Here is a 21788-nt window from a genome sequence, read left to right as displayed (position 1 = left end):
GTCTTGATCAAGGACACAACGTGCCACCGAGAGTAACTGGCTTATCAACAGTGTATATATATATATATATATATATATATATATATATATATATATATATATATATATATATATATATATATTAGGTATGATGCACAGATGTCTTTTATAATCCTTTTTACTATAGGCACTACGCCTGACATTTTTGGTGAGCGGATTAGTCTATTATATCGACCCTAGTGCGTAACTGGTACTTAATTTATCGACCCCGAAGGGATGAAAGGCAAAGTCGACCCCAGCGGTTTTGAAGATGGCTTTTATAATGTGTTACTGCTTCAGTTGCGTACTGGAAGAAGAACTACGGAAAACTCGCCAATGACGGCTAAATTCATGATGCATTGATAGGTTATGAAATAATGTATATAATTTGAAAATATTAACAGGGCACATCTAAAAGAGACCCATTACTAGCTATAAATAGTTAAGTGCCCTTCAAAGATAACTAGTAGGGTGTATATATATATATATATATATATATACACATACTAAGTATTAGTCTAAATATAATTTTATTGATAATAAATTGTTATCTTTCAAGGACACAAAAATTTTGGATAGGGGTTAAACTTTCTAAGAGATAGTGAAGGTCTTTTCTTACAGGATAATTGAATCGATATCAGCTGCTTCTTACAATCTCTCTCTCCCTCTCTCTATCTATCCATCTATGCGTGTGTACACACACACACACACACACACACACACACACACACACACACACACACACACACACACACATACACACACACACACACACACATATACAGGAGTTGGACAAAAATATGGAAACACCATAAAATTTCAAACAAATTTATTTTGATATGGAGTAGGACCACCTTTGGCAGTAATTACAGCGTGAATTCAACGAGGTATGGACTCGTGCAAAGTTTGAATGGCTTCCAAAGGAATTTTTGTCCATTCTTCAACTAAAACAGTCTCCAGTTCTTGTAGTGATGATGGTGGGGAATATTGGCACATTACTTGTTTTTCTAAAATGCACCATACATGTTCAATAATATTGAGATCTGTGGACTTTGGTGGCCAGGTAAGGTGTTCAACTTCACTAGAATGTTCCTCGAGCCATTCAGTAACAACTTTAGCTGTGTGAATTGGTGCATTATCATCCTGAAAGATTGCGTTTCCCTCCGGAAACAGTTCCACAACCATAAGATTAATTTGATCAGATAAAATGTTTAAACAGCCTCGACTATTAATTCTGCCATGAAGGGAAACCATTGGGCTGGCGGATTTCCAATATATAGCCCCGCCCCAGATCATCACAGATCCTTCTCCATGTTTAACAGTTGGAAGAAGGTAGTCTGGGTCAAATGCTTCTTTTGGCTGTCTCCACACGTATACTCGGCCGGTGGGCGTAAATAAGGTAAAGGAATACTCGTCTAAGTAGATAACATTCTTCCACTACTCTAGGGCCCAATTCTGTAGATTTTTACTCCATTTTAAACGCTTTGCAACGTTTGTTTTTGAAAGTAGTGATTTTACTGATTGCTGCCCTCTCGTGAAATAATGTTTTGTGCAGCACCCAGCGAACAGTTTTTGTGAAAACTGAGTTCTCGAGGTGGTCATTAAGCTCTGCAGTAATTTTGGGGGCTGTACTTTTGTGCTCCTTTCTAACAAGTCGCGTAAGAATCTGACAATCCCTATCTGAAAGCTTTGGCTTTGTTCCGTAGTTTTGTTTCGACAAGGAGGTTTTTCCCTCTTTCTCAAAGGCAGTCGTTACTTTCGAGACAGTGCTTCTTGATACACCAAACATTTCGGCAGTTTGCGTTGCGCTTGCACTTGCCATATTATCACCGACAATTTAAACTCTTTGAAAGTCCGATAGATCTGTCATTTTAATGAATTTTAATTACCTTTTTCTGATGCTATCTGAAAAGAAACAGCAATTTTAGCAAAACCTATTAAGCAACACAAATAATAAATCAAAGAACATAAAAATAAACAAGCTTTTGACGGTTTCATAGATATTTCAAAATTATGATGCTAGGTGTTTCCATTATTTTGTCCAATCCCTGTATATATATATACACACACACATATGCATATATATATATATTTATATGCGTGTATCTATGTATATGCAATATATGCGCAGGCGTGGCTGTGTGGTAAGAAGCTTGCTTCCCAATCACATGGTTCCAGGTTCACTCCCACTGCATGGCACCTTGGGCAAGTGTCTTCTACTATAGTCTCGAGCCGACCAAAGCCTTGTGAGCGGATTAGGTTGACGGAAACTGAATATATATATATATATATATATATATATATATATATATATATATATATATATATATAATTGTGTGTGTGTTTGTGTATGCATATGATGTGTTTGCGTGTCTGTATCCCCCTACCATCGCTTGTCAACCGATGTTCGTGTGTTTACGTCCTCATAACCTGGCGGTTCGATAAAAGTGATTGATAGAATAAGTCCTTGTTCGACTAAAGGCGGCGCTCCAGCATCGCCGTAGTCAAATGACTGAAACATATGAAAGAATAAAGAAGAATACACACACGCACACATCAACAATTATATTTGCTTTTATAACTATATATATATATACTCATATGTGTGTTTTTATGTGAATACATACAAGAATGTAAGCATGTACATATATATATATATATATATATATATATATATATATATATATATATCTACACACACACACACACACACATACACACACACACACACATATATATATATATATATATATATATATATATATATATATATATATATATATATATAAAAGATAAACAAGAGTGAAAAAGCTACAGAAGGCTTGTGTTACATTTAACCATGTAACACAAGCCTTCTGTAGTTTTTTCACTCTTGTTTATCTTTTGTACATCCAACCACGTGCTTTCACATACCAACTTTCTCACACACACACACACACACACATATATATATATATATATATATATATATATATATATATATATATATATATATATATATATATATATATATATATATATATATATAGATATGTGTACGTACGAAAGTATGCATGTATGCATTTATGTATATATGTGTGTTTGTATTTATGTTTGTATGCATGGAGGATTTTCATAGATAGTGTTATGATGGGATATTAGTCTAATCATACGAGCGTGGTCTGTTGGCGCACACATGACATGTTCCATATAGGACGGAGCAGAAAATGGGTTTAGTTCTTCCCCCTCCCCGCTTCCGGTTAGATCTTAGCAACGTGTGAAAGATCTTATCATGATCATTGCGCACCCAGAAAATATGGGTTTGTATAGCTCTCCTTTAGTCTAGTAACATAGATATATCGTTTGATTGCGAGACTTGAAATAATAATTTAATTTATGAGAAGAAAGAAAAATATTGTATTTTTTATAGTGTGTGTACTTAGTATGTCCTTTGATTAATCATATATATATATATATATATATATATATATATATATATATATATATGTATGTATGTACTTATACACACACACACACACACATACACACACACACACACACACACGCACACACACACACACACACATATATATACGCGTGTATGTGTGTGTATATATATATATATATATTTATATTTATATAATAAATGAAGGAAGCGGAAAATGACCTGACAAGAGTCTTTCTTTATTCATCACAACAGTCGTTTCGACCCATCCTGCATCGATCCCTTGCAGATGGAATATTATACAAGTGGTTATGTTGCATCCTCCGGAGCAGATGCCGGTGCCTTGTTTTAAAGAAGATACCTCGCTTAATGTACTCGGTTTTGTTTTGTTCGATTACACAGGTAGCCTACACAGTAAAAGTGCTTTAATCGGCTCACTACTAACTGTATACCCAAAGTCCAAATAATTACTTATATTCATACATACATATATATATGTATATATATATATATATATATATATATATATATATATATATATATATATATATATATATATATATATATATATATATATATATACACACACACAATTATATATATATACATACATATATATATATATATATATATATATACACACATATATATATATATATATATATATATATATATATATATATATATATATATATATCTATATCTATATATTTATATATCTATATCTATAAATATGTATGTATATATAATATGTATATGTTTATATATATATATATAAATATGTATGTATATATAATATGTATATGTTTATATATATATATATATACATATATATATATATATATATATATATATATATATATATATATATATATGTATGTATGTATATATATATATGCACATATATATATGTATATACATATATATATATATATATATATATATATATATATATATATATGTATATATATATATATATATATATATATATATATATGTATACATATATATGTGTATTTGTGTTTATATATTTATATTAAGAGAGAGAGAGAGAGAGAGAGATAGAGAGAGAGAGATAGAGAGAGAGAGCGAGAGAGAGATAGAGAGAGAGAGAGAGAGAGAGAGAGAGAGAGAGAGAGAGAGAGAGACAGAGAGATAGAGAGAAAGAAATTTCATGGACTTCATATAGATTATGAAATAATGTACATAATTTGAAATATCTGATAACAACAAGGGAATATATAGTCTTATTGCTTGAATTTTGAATTAATGTAATCTTTCTGGGACACAATAAACTAAAATAAGGGTCAAGCATTCAAATAGAGAAGATGAAGAAAATCCACTCTTGCTGGATAATTAGATCTACTATTTCGTCTACAAAGCAAATTCGATGAAAAAGTCTCGTTTGAAGTCGAAACCACTGCCGAATTGCTGTCTGGGAACCTAAAACAACGGAAGTATGGTACGCACAATCAAATCATATTCGACTGCTAGTGACAGTCGTGTATATGTGTGTATGTATGTATGTATGTATGTATGTATGTATGTATGTATGTATGTATGTATGTATGTATGTATGTATGCATGGATATATTTATGAATGTACCTTTGTATGTGTATGTACATATATGCATATATACATATACATATATATATTTATGTACACACACACAAATATATGTATGTATATATATATGTATATATATATATATATATATATATATATATATATATATATATATGTTAATTCTCTAAATGAAGTATTAACAGTAACTGCACGATAAAGTGTAGTATATTGCCACTTAAGTGTGGCTGACCCCTAGGGGTGGATGTTACTGTTGCTTTTAGCCCCAGGAGGACATCTCCTCCAGCTGGCTTATCGACACACGACTGTGTCCTGTTTGCCAAGGGAAGTTATCCCGCTCACCATGATCTGCAGCACGAACGGATCCGGATTTCAGGCTAAAAGCAACAGTAACATCCACCCCTAGGGGTCAGCCACACTTAAGTGGCAATATACTACACTTTATCGTGCAGTTACTGTTAATACTTCATTTAGAGAATTAACATTGCTTGTTTTCACCTTTTCGATATCAGTGAAGAATTTCACTGGAAAAGTAGATATAAGATTGCCAGGTTTTTGTCTCTCTCACCAAGGTCAGTAGCTATCGAACGCCGACGAAGGGAAATAACCATGAAATCCGGATCCGTTCGTGCTGCAGATCATGGTGAGAGGGATAACTTCCCTTGGCAAACAGGACACAGTCGTGTGTCGATAAGCCAGCTGGAAGAGATGTCCTCCTGGGGCTAAAAGCAACAGTAACATCCACCCCTAGGGGTCAGCCACACTTAAGTGGCAATATACTACACTTTATATATATATATATATATATATATATATATATATGTATATATATATATTTATATATATATATATATATATATATATATATATATATATATATATATATATATATATATATATATATATATATATATATATATATATATATATATGTTTATATATATATATATATGTATGTATGTATGAAGATGCGTGATAAATTTGCATACAAGGAAGTTGCGATCCATAATAAATTTGCTCGATTATATTTTACATTTTATATTTGATAATTCACGAATATCTATTGATCTTACTTATCGATCGTTGAAACGCTTGTAATGGATACGAAATTAACGACACGCCAACAGCTTTCTTCCCCTTATTGTTTCAAACCATGTATATTACTATGTGCGTGTATATATATATATATATAGAGAGAGAGATAGATAGATAGATAGATAGATAGATAGATAGATAGATAGATAGATAGATAGGTAGACAGATTTATATATAGAGAGAATCAACAGCTACAATATATTATATGGTTAATTGAATAACTGTCGTCCGTAGTTCAACAACGACCAAGACATTTGATGATGTGTTGCCAGATACAATGATTAAAAAGGTAAGAATGCATTTCATTGAAGCTCTGAACATTTAAATCTCACTTGCAATTAAACAACACCAGCAACAATTATTTTGATTGAAGTTGTTTAGACTCTGGTTGGTCTTGATTTAGGATTTCCTTGGCCACAAGGAATCCAGCCATAATTACTCCATCAGTTTAAAGCAGTAATTCTCAATCACTTTTTTTTTATCTATGGACCCCTTTGGTTACTATTCTATTCTGGTATAGTCATTTGATGTTTTATAGATACTTCTTCCAAAATTCTTATTTTGCTCATCATACATTCCCGTGTGTAGACTGAACTATGTAAAACGCCTAAGGAAGAAACCTTGCTGTTTCTTCCAATAAATACATCTAAATCAAATTTTTTCCTGGACCCCCTAAGGGTCATATAGACCCCAGTTGAGGACCACCGGTTTACAGATAGGAAGCTCTGCAGTATTAAAGATATAATTTCTTGTTTAAGATGATGGTGGAAATTTGAATGATATATTTGATTGGTATACATGTAGCTTTGTCTGCCAGCAGTTTTGAATTGTTTCTCACATAAGTGTTAAGATCTGTATTAGCAATCTGGACAGTAATTTGTTAAGAAGTGTTCTATTTATAAAGTCCCTACGTGTTGTTATTACATCGGAAGATAAACAGTTACTGGTTTATAGAAATAGCTGCTTGTGAATTCGACGCGGTCAGTTATCAAAAATACATTATTTGTAGAGAATTACTTCATATTTCATGTAACCAATTGAAAATGCTTCAAGTTATTTCAGTATATTCCGATTGATATCTAGAAATGTGCCAAGGCTAGAGAAAATGATTAAACTTTGCAACGACACATGGGGACATTCATGTTATTTCAAAAATGCTGTAAGAAGAAGATTAATACTGTATATGGGACTCAGCTCTCTAGTCGTTAATATGATTCCCTCTTACAGAAATGTGGCCTCAAAATAATCTGTAGAGGTTAGAAAACGGGATTTGGTCGTTGGGTTATCATTAAAGATTCAATCATCATACGAGTATTGAATGTGATATCAAAATTTGTTTCTCAACTGTCTGCTTGAATAAATTAATCATGAGTTAAATGTAACGAAGTGCCCTGTGATTAATTTTTAACTGAGTCACCAATACTAACATGGCTGCTCTGTATCCTTCCTTGTGAATACCTACTCTAAGGTTGTAGACACAATAGAAAAGTAATAGCATAATATGGTACCTGAGCTGGTATTCAGTAAACAGGAATATCTTAAAAGTGATTAAATATTCTTTTCTGCTCTAAGCACAAGGCCCGAAATTTTTTGGAGAGTGGGGGGCCAGTCGATTAGATCGCAACTGATACTTAACTTATCGACCCCGAAAGGATGAAAGGCAAAGTCGACCTCAGCGGAATTTGAACTCAGAACATAAAGACAGACGAAATACCGCTAAGCATTTTGCCCGGAGTGCTAACGTTTCTGCCAGTTCGCTGCCTTTAAGAGGGATTAAATTTTAATAGCCTTGTAAAACTAACAAGTGTTTCGTTGATTTCAGTATTGAATTCAATATCTTCTGTGATGTTTAATCCAAAAATGTAGCCTGCATGGTCATTCGAATCGCTAAAATAGCAGACAAATCTGTCCTCATATAATAACCAACAATTGCAAAGGAAAGACACGTCGTATAATGTAGTTTAAGGCGCACAAAGTTTGACAAAAGACCGAATCGATATGGCTGAAATGCCTCTCAGAATAGATGCATTTGAACATGGCTTACCTGTCAGTTTACAGTAACAAAAACAACAACAATAGCTGGAAGGGATTTGGTTACTATCAAGCAGATTTACTTTTGATATCAGATATGAATATGAAGTCGTCGGTGGTGTTTCCATGGCCAAATAGTTTGCAAAATACACCGTTATAAATCCAGTGATAGTTAGACGACGAGGGAATCTATCATCGTCATACAATCACTGCATTTTAATGCAAAGTGGAGAGTTCGTGGGTTGGCTAATACAGTCACTGGTTGTGAGAAGCAGAAAGTCTAAGGTTTCGGACTTCTGTTCTTCAACAGAGAGTACCAAAAAGACAAAAACGTATTCGTCTACCCAAAAGTACAGCCATTATATTCATTCCATATTGCACGAACTCTCCTGTTAATTTATCGTCGCTGACACACACTTTAGCGAGTCTACCAGAAATCCAGATTTTATCGCGTGTAATTGAATATAAGTTGCTTTCAGTACTGCATAAAGCTTAAATACATTTCTGTTGACCATAAGTTTGGTAACATTCACGATGCGGTTGCGTATTTTAATTAAAGATCTGCAATGACTTTTGTAGAGTACATAGCGTTAAACACTCCCAGAATAGCTGGTACTAATATATATAAAAATATTAAGCCAACGCGAGTTCATTGTTCAATAAAGCTTTGTTAGACAATTGTGTTTTTGTAGAAGAAAAGAGAAATGTGTATTTGTGTGTGAGCGTGTGAAGATGTGTGTGTTTGCATGTGAATGTATATGTGTATATGCAGGATACATTTTAAGTATTCGGTTCTAGTTTAGAAAATGTACAATCACGAACGCTACTGCGTATTGAATATGTGAAATTGAGCATTTTGAAAAACAAATCTGCGTACAAACAGTAATCTAGTTATGAAACATAGCTAGTTTTAAAAGAAGCGAAATTGCACAGAGAAGGTTAATCTGTTCAAGTGTGTATAGTTACTGTTGTGCAAAGTTTTAATTCAGAAGAATAAAGATGTTAGTTTTAAAAAGTGGCCGTAGATATCGTTGTCAGTATTTCCAGATATTATTCTTAACGATATGTATGGAATCTTGAAACAGGCAACAGAGAAATTTGTGGTTTTACTGTAAAACACAGTAAAACCACAAATTTCTCTGTATACGAGATGGCATATATTGATAGATACGGCTCAACTGTTGATATTTTTACGTGCCATAACCATACAAATTATATGGTTAACGATATCCAGATATTGAAACAAGCAGCATCGTAATTTATTCTATGGTTGTATATGAGACAATTAAGGCAGCAAGCTAAGTTAAAACTAGTATTTCCTGTGTGAGTTGCGAGTGCTGCTGTCTGGGAGATATATTATGGTAGTGAAATAGTAGTTTTAACTGTTATTTCTAATTTCGGTGTGTGGTGAAGCAATTTTTGCGGAACCCTAATTTTAATTATATATATATATATATATATATATATATATATATATATATATATATATATGTATGTATGTATGTATGTATGTATGTATGTATGTATGTGTGTGTACGTGAGTGTTTTGTGTGTGTGTATGTGTTTGTGTGCGAATTTGACCCCTACCACTGCTTGGCATGAGGCGCTGGTTTTTTTACGCCTTGCGGTTCGGCAAAAACAAAAAAAAAAACTAGGAAATAAGTACCAGGCTTTAAAAAATAAGAACTGGGATCAATTCATTCATCCAAAAATTTTTCAAGATGGTGCTCCAGCATGGCCGCAGTCTGACAACTGAAACAAGCGAAAGATAATCTGTGAAAGACATAGCTATTAAAGGCATCAGAGAACGAAAAGTGGATATGCCATTTGCCATCTTCGGTCGATATTACTAATCTCATAAATGATCTGGTTACAGGAATCGAAGTAACTTCAGTAACCTCACTTGCCAAAATCAGCAACTTGGAACCAATGCTGCAATTATCTGCAGCTTAACCGAAAATAAACATTGCATTGTACATTTGTACATTTTCCAACTTTGAAAGAACAGGAAACAGAATTGCTGGTGATGAAAACTACAAAGTCTTCAGTTCCAGTGTTTTGGATTAATTTCAAAAGTGGTCTTGAGATTTGCAATATCCCAAGTTCGAACTACGAATATGTAAAATCTCTCTTTGGTGTGATGCCAGAACCAGAGCCAGAAAAAAATTCTGAATCTTTGCTAAGCGAAATATTTATTTACCATCGGGTATTACTTTCATAGAAAAACTGAATGACTTAGCAGTTTTGAAAGTTTGTAAATTCAATGGAGAAGGAAAAAAACAAAAGATATTCGCTTTTGAGGAATTTAACCAAGGAAAACTTACTTGCTAGTCATTCCACGAAAGGCACTAGGCCTGAAATTTGGCGGAGGGGACTAGTCGATTACATCAACCTCAATGTTTCACTGATACTTAATTTATCGACCCCGATAAGATGAAAGACAAAGTCGACCTCGGTAGAATTTGAACTCAGAACGTCAGGATAGGCGAAGTGTTGCTAAGCAATTTGCCCGGCGTGCTAACGATACTGCCCGCTCGCCGGCTTAGTCTTACGGATAATAATAGCGAAGGCTATGCTGATGACGGCTAAATAGTTGGAGATATTTCCTTTATTCGACCAGAGAATAATTGTACATAACTCTAAATACTGAGATTATTTCTGTATTAAAATCCATGGAAATAACCGTGGAAATAAGTAAACCCACCTTATAGATAAGATAAAGATAAGAATAAATCTTGTAAACCATCTAACATCTAGGAGCATTCCAAACCAAACCAAAACCAAAACCAAATTAACGCATTTGATGGCATAAAAGACAGACGAGTATATTAGACGTACAAGAATTTCAGCGACGCATATTCAAGAAAATACGTTTTCAGTGCATTGAAACTTCCGGGATGCATATAGAACCCAGAGGGACATTTTTGAAGATGTTTTCTAAGTGCGTATTAGATGCATTCACATTACAGCAGTACATACATAATCAGGATAAAATGTTTTGACTGCATTCAACCTTATGGGGACCCAACTTCGTATATAGGACTGGGGTGAATTTTGAGAAATTTTTGTTTTGTTTTTTGGATTTGGAACAGAAAGTGCCTCTTATAATACCATCAGGTACAGTAATTTTGAGCGGGTATAAAGAGTATCGGGGGAAGGAAGCACTAATGTATCTTTTTCCTCATACCGGATGATATACCGATATGCGATGGTGCAAATAGTAAAATTAATAGTTTTTGTGGACGTCGTGTTTAGAAACATCGAGAAAACGTGAAATAATTTGTTTTTAGCTATTAAACTTGAAGTAGAAAAGCTATAAATAACAGCGTGTAAATAAGCTATAAATAAGAGAGTGTATTGAATTAAAAAAACATCTTTGGAAAGAAAATGTCCAAGGCTGCCCATGGGACACGAATCCATATAATTCTGCCAACATGACAAATGTTCGAGATTTTTTAACTCAAAATTAACACGCTATTATTTATTGCTTTTCTTTTTCGATTTCAACTGTTAAAAACGAATTACTAGTTTCATTTCTTTTAAAACTGTTGAAGATTTGCATTTTTCCACTGTTTCATTTGTAACAAGAAAATAAATTGTTTATACTGATAGCAATTAATTAAAGCGCGTTAATAAATAGAATATACAAAAAAACCCATGCTATATTTAATTTAGTTATGAGATTTGCTCTGAGAGAGCGGCTTTGATAAAAACGGAATATTTTATCAATTATTTCATAATCAACATTTATTTATGTCTTTCTGACCTGTCCATTAAACAATGGATGGTCTCGATATGGACACAATTATTAAAGTTTTGCTGGGGCGTTAATTGGATTCCTTCAAGCGACGTCGTACTTCCAAACTTAACACCACATACATTCTATGTTTCAGAATTAAAAGTTTTATAACTAATTAGTCAATTAATGCATTCTATAAATTCAATTAATGCTGCTTTGTATGATCGTATGGTGCACTTTCCTGTTGTAAACACCACATGAGTGTTCTACAATTTCTTATTGAAGAAACTGCATAGAGAGAGAGAGAGAGAGAGAGAGAGAGAGAGAGAGAGAGAGAGTGAGAGAGAGAGAGAGATGTATATGTATATATATATATACACACATACACACACACATATATATATCTATATATATATATATATATATATATATATATATATATATATATATATATATATATATATATATATGCAAATATATATGTGTGTGTGTGTGTGCCTGCATATAAGACACATACAAATACACACATACAAACATACATCTGTCTCTCTCTCTCTCTCTCTCTCTCTCTCTCTCTCTCTCTCTCTCTTTCTATCTATCTATCTATATACAGAAAAATATGCATATATATGTATGTGTGTATACACATATGTTTGTATGTATGTATGTATGTGTGTGTGTGTGAGTGTATGTGTGTGTAATGTATACGCGCGCACGTGTGCGTGTGTGTTACATAGAGATAGTGACAGCTATCGACTCACCGGGCGAAAAGATCAAGTTAGGTTGGTGGCCTGAATGCCCCTCCTACATCTCTCTCTCTACCTCTTACTCCCTCTCTCTGCCTCTCACTCCCTCGCTGCTTCTGTCTCCCTCTCTCCTTCTTCTCTACTTCTTTCTCTTTTCTCTTTACACACTCTTGATATATATCTCTCTCTCTCTTTTTCTCTCTCTTGTTCTCCCACACTCAACGCCGGCGACATTAACTAAGTATAAGGTTACTTGCAATGATCACGCGGCGACGTTGTGATTGAAGAGGAAGGACAGTGTGAGGAAGAAGAAGAAACAAACGAAAAAGGAAAAAAAAAAAGAAAGAAAGAAAATAAGTGAAAACGAACATAAAGTCAAGTGTGGGAGTAGGAGTGAAGTGGGAGTGAAGTGGGAGTGAAGTAGGAGTAAAGTAGGCGGTTTTCAAAACGATAACCTTCACCTTTCGTTCGGTTCACGTTGTCGAAAAGTAGAAACGACAGTATTGGCTATCGTTGTAGTAGTAGTAGTGGTGGTGGTGGTAGTAGTAGTAGTAGTAGTAGTAGTCGTCGCATTAGTAGCAGTCGTAGTGGTACATAGTTATAATACTTATCAGGTCTATCTATAAAAATGTTCAGTTATCAAAAAAGAATGCAAGCGAACATTTCTGTTCTCTGTATTCCAGTACGAAGCTCATACTAGTGAACCGGTTAACTTATCTAAGCAAAGCTAATTTATATGTTCGCTGAAGAGAAGCATTTTTCTTTTGTTTTAAAGAAAAACAATTGAGTTTACAATTCACTCTCTTTTGTCTCTAACGGTTATTCTGTGAAACAACACCATGTTGTAAGTTGATTGTACATTTTTTTCTTCTTTTCATGTTTTCAAAGAATTTTAATGTTTTATTTTACGTTTTTGCTTTCTTTTTGCAGGAATTTAATCTTTATTCTTTTAGATTTTCTATTTTCGAATTTCAAATATGTGCTTTGTTTTCCTTTCCATTTTATTCTGCCTGCATTCTTTCTGCGTTCTTCTCTTTCAAAAGCGCCGTTGAAAAACTTAGAAACCTATGCTCTCGGTTACCTAAGAAAATTGCACCAGCTTAGTATTTTCCCCTGGTTTATAAGGTTTCGGGTCATTTGAATGTCATTGAGGGAAGAATTCCACATTATAATAATGATTTCAAATTTTGGCTCAAAGCCAGCAATTTCGGGAGAGGATTTATGTCAATTACATGGACGCCGGTACTCAACTAGAGCTTATTCTATCGACTTCAAAAGGATAAAAGGCAAAGTCGTCCTCACTGGAATTTGAACACAGCACGTAGAGACGGATAAAACGCCGCTAAGCATTTTTTCCCGGTGTGCTAACGATTCTACCACCTCGCAGGCTTATTCCACATTATCATAATTATTTTTTCTCTTGGCACAAGGCCTTGAAAATTTGGAGGGAATGGGGATAGTCTATTATATTGACTCCAGTGCGTAACTGGTACTTATTTCATCGACCTTGAATTGATGAAATGTAAAGTCGACCTCGGCGGAATTTGAACACACACTTGAAAACGAAAATTTATCTCCCATTTTCTTAAATTTCTTCAGCTATCGTTTCTACTATAATTTGCAAACCGTTTTCCTTAATTTCTTTTTCTCTTTCTTTTTCCTTTTTAGCCCTGACGTGTTCCATGCTAATGTCTCAGACATCGATGTCGATGAATTTGGTGTTAGCAACAAATGTTCTCGAGAACATTCCAACGATTTCTCCACTCCTTGCCTTTATCGGAGACGATCATCAGTTATGTCTCAAACGTCTGCATTTATGAAGGAAAACGAGAGTGAAGTCAGTTTTGGCGGTTTATTAATCCTTTGTATATGTTTTATGTATGCCACCCTCATTTTTCTCATTTGGACAATATTTGGCAAAATATTCTCACTTGTACATCTTGCAGTTTCAGGTATGTATTTTGGTTTTTTTCTTTTCTTTTACCAAAACCACTTTTTTGAACATTTTGCAAAAGTTATATCTATATATATATATGTGTGTGTGTGTGTGTCTGTGTGTGTGTACATATTTGAAATGTATTAACTGATGAAGGTATTGCGTAAGAGATGTATTTCCTATAGTATATTACTGTTCTGAAACCAACGTATCAAATGCTTTCAAGATATCATTATTTGGTTTGAATGTTTATATACATTCTAGGACCAATAAAATATAGTGACTGTCTAGAACTTGGATCGATGGTAGCAAGTAACCTCCCTCCCCTAAAACTTAATTGCTTTTTTGGCTTAAATCAGAAACAATCATTTCTAGAATGAAAATATACATGGGTATTGAAGAATATTATATGAAACGTAACTTTACTTGTATAAGCATTGAAAATATGTAATAGTAACTTGTAGCCTTGAGATCTACTATTCTTGTGTGGTGTAGATCAAGAATTGCATGATACCACTGTCATGATTTAACTACTCCGCATGATTTGATTAATCCGTAGTGGTTAAGTCAGAGTGATCCTTAGAGTTACATGCAACAGACAAAGCATTTGAAATATAGTTCTGATTTGTCTTATTTTGTAGTTAGTTTTTGTTAAGCATTTGAAAGAAAAAGAGAACTAAACTATTTCAGTGTTTTAATGCAGTTCCACGGCCAGTATTGATTTGCAATATAGATATACGTGGGATGACGAGGAGCGAGATTGAAAAGCTTGTTTCACACCATAAGCAGCTTCTTTTCCCATTTTTGTCTGCGTCTTGTCATCAGATTTGACGTCACCATCTGACCTCGGTGAACCTTGGTACAGATACTTACAGAAGTAATCAAGTTTGCGAATAACTTGATACCGTTGTGCGTTGCACCTTGGAGCACGAATAACGGTTTCTTGCTTCCTTTCCATCATCTGACTTGGCGAACTTGTAAAAGATTACCGGTTTTGCTCCGACTCCTATCGTCAGACAAAATCAATATCACATAATTTTTTTTTTTATTAGATGGCATGACTGCCGACAACTGAACATTAGTTGTACCGAGGTTTGTTGGTGTCTGTACGCCCATAGCCTCACGGTAGTCTGTGGCACACTCTGATCATCAATATTTCAGATCAATTCAGGGCAGCAATTCTTTAAAAACTCCTCGTATTTTCTACATACATGTCAATCTTTAAAAAATGCTTTGCAGTATTTTTCACACAGCATAGTGAGAATGTGCTTTAAGTAAGTCTAAACAATCTTTGGTGAAGTGACAGTGCTTGTATTACAAAATGTTAATGTTAGCAAATTATCTCCGAGCGATAAACCCAGTTTAGAATGAATATTATATATATATCTATAAAATAGCACTTCTGACGATGTTCTAAGTTTATACTGATAGAAAATATATATTATCGCTATAACTCCTGTTAGGAATTTGGACGTGTAACCTATAAATCTGTTAAGATTCCCATGTATCAGCGAATATGTGACATAACCAATTTGTGTGGAAACACTGAAATATAATTTATGATAACACATGAAGCCCAAGGTCCAATGTTGGGTCCATTTCCCCTTAAAATTATATGGCGGAAAGAATTAAAAACAACACTGTAAGCCAATGATGCACGTATTACATATATCTTTTACTAGCTAAAGATAAAAATTCACATTTAGTGGTACTAACTATCTGATGTTTGTGTAGTGGTATACGGTATGATGCCGGAAATAGTCTACGAACTGTAGATTGTTCAACCAATAAGCTGAGAGACATCGCAGCAGCTGACTCAGCTGTGAACGTCATTACTTTATTGACACCATGTTACAATGTTTTCTGATATAAATAGTTTCTAAGTTTAGGAATGGACATTAATCAAATATGAGTTTCGACTTCCGTTATTACACAAAATCCACGCACCCATCCATCCATCCATCCATCCATAAATACATACATACATACTTTGAGATTTATCAAATATTCCACTTCCGACTTCGGCATCAGCTAGCTTTGCAAATATAAAGAGAATTTCTTTGAAAAGCTTCTCCAAAAGTATTTTCGATCTTATATAAAGTAAGGGTAACAAAACTTAAGCAGACTTTGCAAAAGACTGCTTTGCAACATTTAACGTTCCCAGGTATGATTCTTATCGTGCGGTTGAGTTATAACAATGTTTATTATTGCAAGTGAATAGAAAAGCATAAATATGCTTTTTTTCAAAGAAGATCCCTCCATTTGGGACTTTTCGAAAAATTTATAATTTCTGAAATAATTCACATATGAAGAAAATTTAAGTATTATATATTATTTTAACTCCTAAGACACATGGCAAAAGCAAAAAAATATGAATAAAATAATTTAGTAATAGCTATGCAAATGCAGGATATGGAAAATGTCCATAGAGGCAAAGAGCCTTCTACACATTCCATTTAGATTTTACTTAGTTAACATTTTTGTAGCCCTGCATTTAAGTAAAGTGTAGAGGGAATAGAAGTGAATATTGATTGGTTTCCATTGCGAGTTGAAACTGCTTTGACGCTTCAAATCGATTTCTCTACAATCATTTGCCGCATGCATGGCCACAATTCACAACAATAGCAGTAATTAAACCATTTAATACAGATTTTCAGTGACATCAACGTAGATTGCAAATTCTGCATGCCTTTTTCCAGTACTCAGAAGTCTTGCAATCTTTCTGTCATAAATCACTCTTTTAGCTTGGGCACCGAAGAACTTGCTTTTCATTAACCTTCTCACTCTTTGTAACATCATGCTATGCAGAAATAGCGAGCTGGCAGAAACGTTAGCACTCCGGGCGAAATGCTTAGCGGTATTTCGTCTGCCGCTACGTTCTGCGTTCAAATTGTGCCGAGGTCGACTTTGCCTTTCATCCTTCCGGTGTCGATAAGTAACTACCAGTTACGCACTGAGGTAAATGTAATCGACTTAATCCCTTTGTCTGTTCTTGTTTGTCCCCTCTATGTTTAGCCGCTTGTGGGCAATAAAGAAATAAGAAATAGCAGACAACGTGGTAATTCTTGGGCTTTTTCGATATTCAGAGGACAGCAAAGAACATAACTTTTCTCACATTTCATAACCATCCATCTGGAGGAGTGGCTTTTTTTTTTAATCATGTTTTGCTTATGGTCCCTTTTGATTCCTGTTTTACTCGGACGGACCCTTATGGCTATTCGATGTTTAAAAAATCCTATTATGTGGATTTATATAACCCTAAGGGTCATAGAGATTCCTGTTAGGAACCACGGGTCTAGGGTGCACCGACACCGTCCACATATCAAATGAGGAATCAAGGCTTGCCTTAGTCACCAATAGACACTTCAGAGTACCAAGAATTTGACATTTTCACAAGTCTTTGTTATACTAGCTTCGTTCCCAAATAAACTCTTCGATCACAATAGAATGTACCGTGCAGATTGTTGTGTTCTCTATTTAACCCATTGTCTGCCATGAGCCCCATTTGGGGATCTGCTAAAAACAGTCTTACTGCCGGTTGTTCGTTGTATTTAAAGTGAATTGCTTATGTATATTGCATTTGCAGAGGCGTGTTTAACAATATTTGGTCGTTAAAGTTTGTCATTATTAGCTTTGGCTAATTCTAGAGTACATTTTATATCATAAATCGCAATTTGTGAACTACAAAAATACCGACTGTTTTGAAAACATTTTCTTTTTTTTTTTGCATTTTCCATCTACATCATTCAATGGTATTTCATACGCATTGGAATTTGATACTATAGTTAAAAAACAAACAAACAATGTTTGTTATTGCAATTGAATAGAAAAGGATAAATATATTCTAAAATAATTCACATATGAAGAAAATCTAAATTATATATTATTTTTAACTCCTAAGACACCTGGTAAAGCCAAAACAATACTAAAAAGAAATTGAGCAGTTAATGGGTTAAAATATACAACCGTGGAAAACATTTTAGATATATCAAATAGATCACTTTAGATATGTAAGTGATAGAGCCATTCACAACATTATTAAGTCTAACTCTGCGATGGTACAACATTTGTCGAAAGAGCGCCCTAGATTTAATATTTGACAATGAAAAAAATCATGTTAAACAAACATCTCTTTACATTTGTTACGAAGTGTTATCTATTTCCATTATCATGATTCATTTGCTTTTCCCTATCTCTTAACCTCGGTTATATTCAGTTTTTATCGTGCTACATTGTATCGGGGATTAGAAATCTACACAAAAATAGAACAAATTGAGGTCAATGTGCTGTCAGAGTGAAACCATATGGAGATAAATCGGGCAAAAATTAGTAACAATTGTTAGAGAAAGATAGAGAAATTCCAAATAAGTACAAAGCGGTTCAAGTTACGTGAGAATCGTTGGCTCCGGCTGACATTTTAAGTTTCAAGGTACAAGAATATGCTCGAGTTGGCCCTCATTTCTTTATTTTGTCACATGAAACTAAAATCAAAAAGTAGCGTAAAGCTCGCGCACGCCAATGCATAACTCCGTTTTAATGTCTTGACTCCATGAAAAAATGACCGTAGATAACGTCCTGAATTGTTCAATCAATAGGAAGTAAAGCTGAGGAAGTATAGAATAAAAAAATGCCAACAACTGACGGTTAGATTGACTGTTTTATTTATCTAAATCTAGGCATAGGCGTGACTGTGTAGTAAGAAGTTCGCTTCCCAACCACATGGTTCCGAGTTCAGTCCCACTGCGTGGCATCTTCAAGTGCCTTCTACTATATACCCGGGCCGACCAAAGCATTGTAAGTGGATTTACTAGATGGAAACAGAAAGAAGCCCGTCGTGTATATATAAATATATATATGTGTATATATAAATATAAATATATATATATATATATATATACACACATATATATATAGACATATATATATATATATATATATACATACACACACACACACACACACACACACACACACACACATATATATATATATATATATATATATATATATATATATATATATATATATATATATATATATATGAGCGTGTGTTTTGTGTTTGCTCTCCACTACCACTTAAAAACCAGTATAGTTGTTTTTCTAAGCCCCCGTAAGTGAGTAGTTCGGAAAAATAATAGACTGATAGAATAAGGCTTTAAAAAATATGTACTGAGCGCGATTTCTTCGACTAAAACCCTTGAATGCGGCGCCCCAGTATGGTTGCAGTCCAATGACCGAAACAATTAAAAGATTAAAGATAAATTGTTGACTTTGTTTTTCATTCTTTCGGGGTCGATAAGATAAGTACAAGTTAAGTGCTAGGGTCAATGTAATAGACTTATTCCCTTACCCAAAATTGCTGGCCTTGTGCCAAAATTTGAAATCAATATTATTTTATGCTTGAGTATTCATATCTATTCATATAAAATTATTTTGAATTTTTTTATTTTATTTTTTTCAGCACATAAAAACAGATCAAAAAATCCTTTTGAACTTTCTCATTCTTCCAACTTCCATTTAAAGAGACCAATTTCCAGTGGAAGATGAATGACATCCTGCATGAAAGTTTGAAAGCAACATTGAACAAATCAAAGAGACAGCAAATTTATTGGAGGATTAAGCATTAAGTAACAATGAGCAACTTTGTTTTAAAACTGGACAGAGACGTAAATAACCAAGCAATAAGGAAACAAAATCACCAATGAATTCTATAAAAAAAAAAAACGTCTGTCGAAAACTGTTAAATAGCATCATTTTCTGTAGAAGTAAGAATTAGAAAGTAATAATAATAATAACAATAAAAGACTGTAAGGTCGAAGATCATCCATTGATTTCTATCATTTTGTTATTATATATGTGTGTGTGTTTATGTATATACACACATATATATTTAGATATGTGAAGGTATTTCTGTTACAAATCATTCAAAAATAGTATGAATGCACTTTAAGACAAAAAGTTCTGTGATCCTGTTTTGACAGAGATGGTTATGTCTCGAGTGAGGTGCTTCTCAGAGTATTCTAGTTTATGTCCGAAATGTCAAAAACTTAAACAATATCCCGTCAACCTCAACTTGTAATTTTACTATCAAAACTATGCATATATTATTTTCAAACATGATTCCATTTTAGGAGATCGATAAGTATTCAATACTATCGAATCTTTTCATCATAGAGTAGAGAAGAAAAATACTAATGATGTACTTCAATGCCTCATTTCCTTTTCGTTGTACGGGCTGTGAAAATTTTGATTTTAAATTTGATAATTCTTAAAACCCTGCTTTGGATAACAAACGCGTTTCATGGTGAAACAGTCAAAATTTACTAATTCTTGTAAAAATATTTTAAATTTAACAATTGCACTCCCAGAGTCCTTCACTCCAATCAATAACTTACAATGAAACATTTCTCCAAACAATATTAAGCAATTGAAAAATTGATGCTGTTGGCTTAGAGATAAGTTTCGATTCCCTGTTGAAACTAATTACCTTCCTTTAACATTGCCAGTACTCTTTTACAAGATCGTAAAAACGTACTGCAATCTCCTGGATACTAATTAACAAAGATCTTTGTAGTGATCTGAGACAAATCTTTAATTACAACATACCAATATGAAGCTATATGACTTCATATTGGTATATTGCCCTGTGATATAGGTTTTCTGTAGGTAGAATGACTAAGGAGAAAGAACTCATGCGAAGTGGTAACATGAAAGGCGAATGTTTGCCTGGGATCCCCACCGTCTTATGGCCAGTTGCTGCATGGAAGACAACTCACGCTCGTCATGACATTTTTTCCTAGTGAGAAACAGCTACGTGTGTGTGTGTGTGTGTGTGTGTGTGTGTGTGTGTGTGTGAGAGAGAGATTGAGAGAGTACTTGCAAGCATTCCCACAAGACTATTGTAGTTATTTCCAGCAATGTGAGAACTCATTATTAAACAGAATTATATTAAAAATGACCAGTTTTACTTTTGTAATCGCAACAAAATGTTACCCTAATCCACATTAAAACCGCTCAAAATGTCTTCCTCTTCAACAAATCAACAGTCACAAACTACTTCACAGCTACTTCTTTTTAATGTATACAGCTGTGTGTACTTTCTTTTATTTATGAATTACATTGCATCGTTAACAACCATTGTAAAGTTGTCTTCGTAAATTGTCGACATTTCTTTCACTGAATATAAAACTATAATTTGTGAAATATATAAAAAA

At 33.7% G+C, this 21788-nt stretch overlaps 1 protein-coding gene across 1 annotated transcript in view; it reads left to right on the top strand.

Moving 5' to 3' along the window:
* The first annotated feature begins 13289 nt into the window (after window positions 1–13289).
* The window catches only part of LOC106871198 (uncharacterized), an 8582-nt gene continuing 83 nt past the window's right edge, over window positions 13290–21788 (top strand). The window contains exons 1-3 of the mRNA XM_014917548.3: window positions 13290–13482; window positions 14307–14590; window positions 20036–21788. The exon at window positions 20036–21788 is cut by the window's right edge and continues 83 nt beyond it. Of these exons, the coding sequence (XP_014773034.1) occupies window positions 13478–13482; window positions 14307–14590; window positions 20036–20121 (375 nt within the window). The 5' untranslated portion in view covers window positions 13290–13477 and the 3' untranslated portion in view covers window positions 20122–21788. The remainder of the gene's footprint in view (window positions 13483–14306; window positions 14591–20035) is intronic.

This window comes from Octopus bimaculoides, chromosome 10 (genome assembly GCF_046866305.1).
Source record: "Octopus bimaculoides isolate indiv1 chromosome 10, ASM4686630v1, whole genome shotgun sequence".
NCBI lineage: Eukaryota > Metazoa > Mollusca > Cephalopoda > Octopoda > Octopodidae > Octopus > Octopus bimaculoides.
Note: the sequence above shows the minus strand (reverse complement) of the source record. Positions and strands in the feature narration are given on the sequence as shown.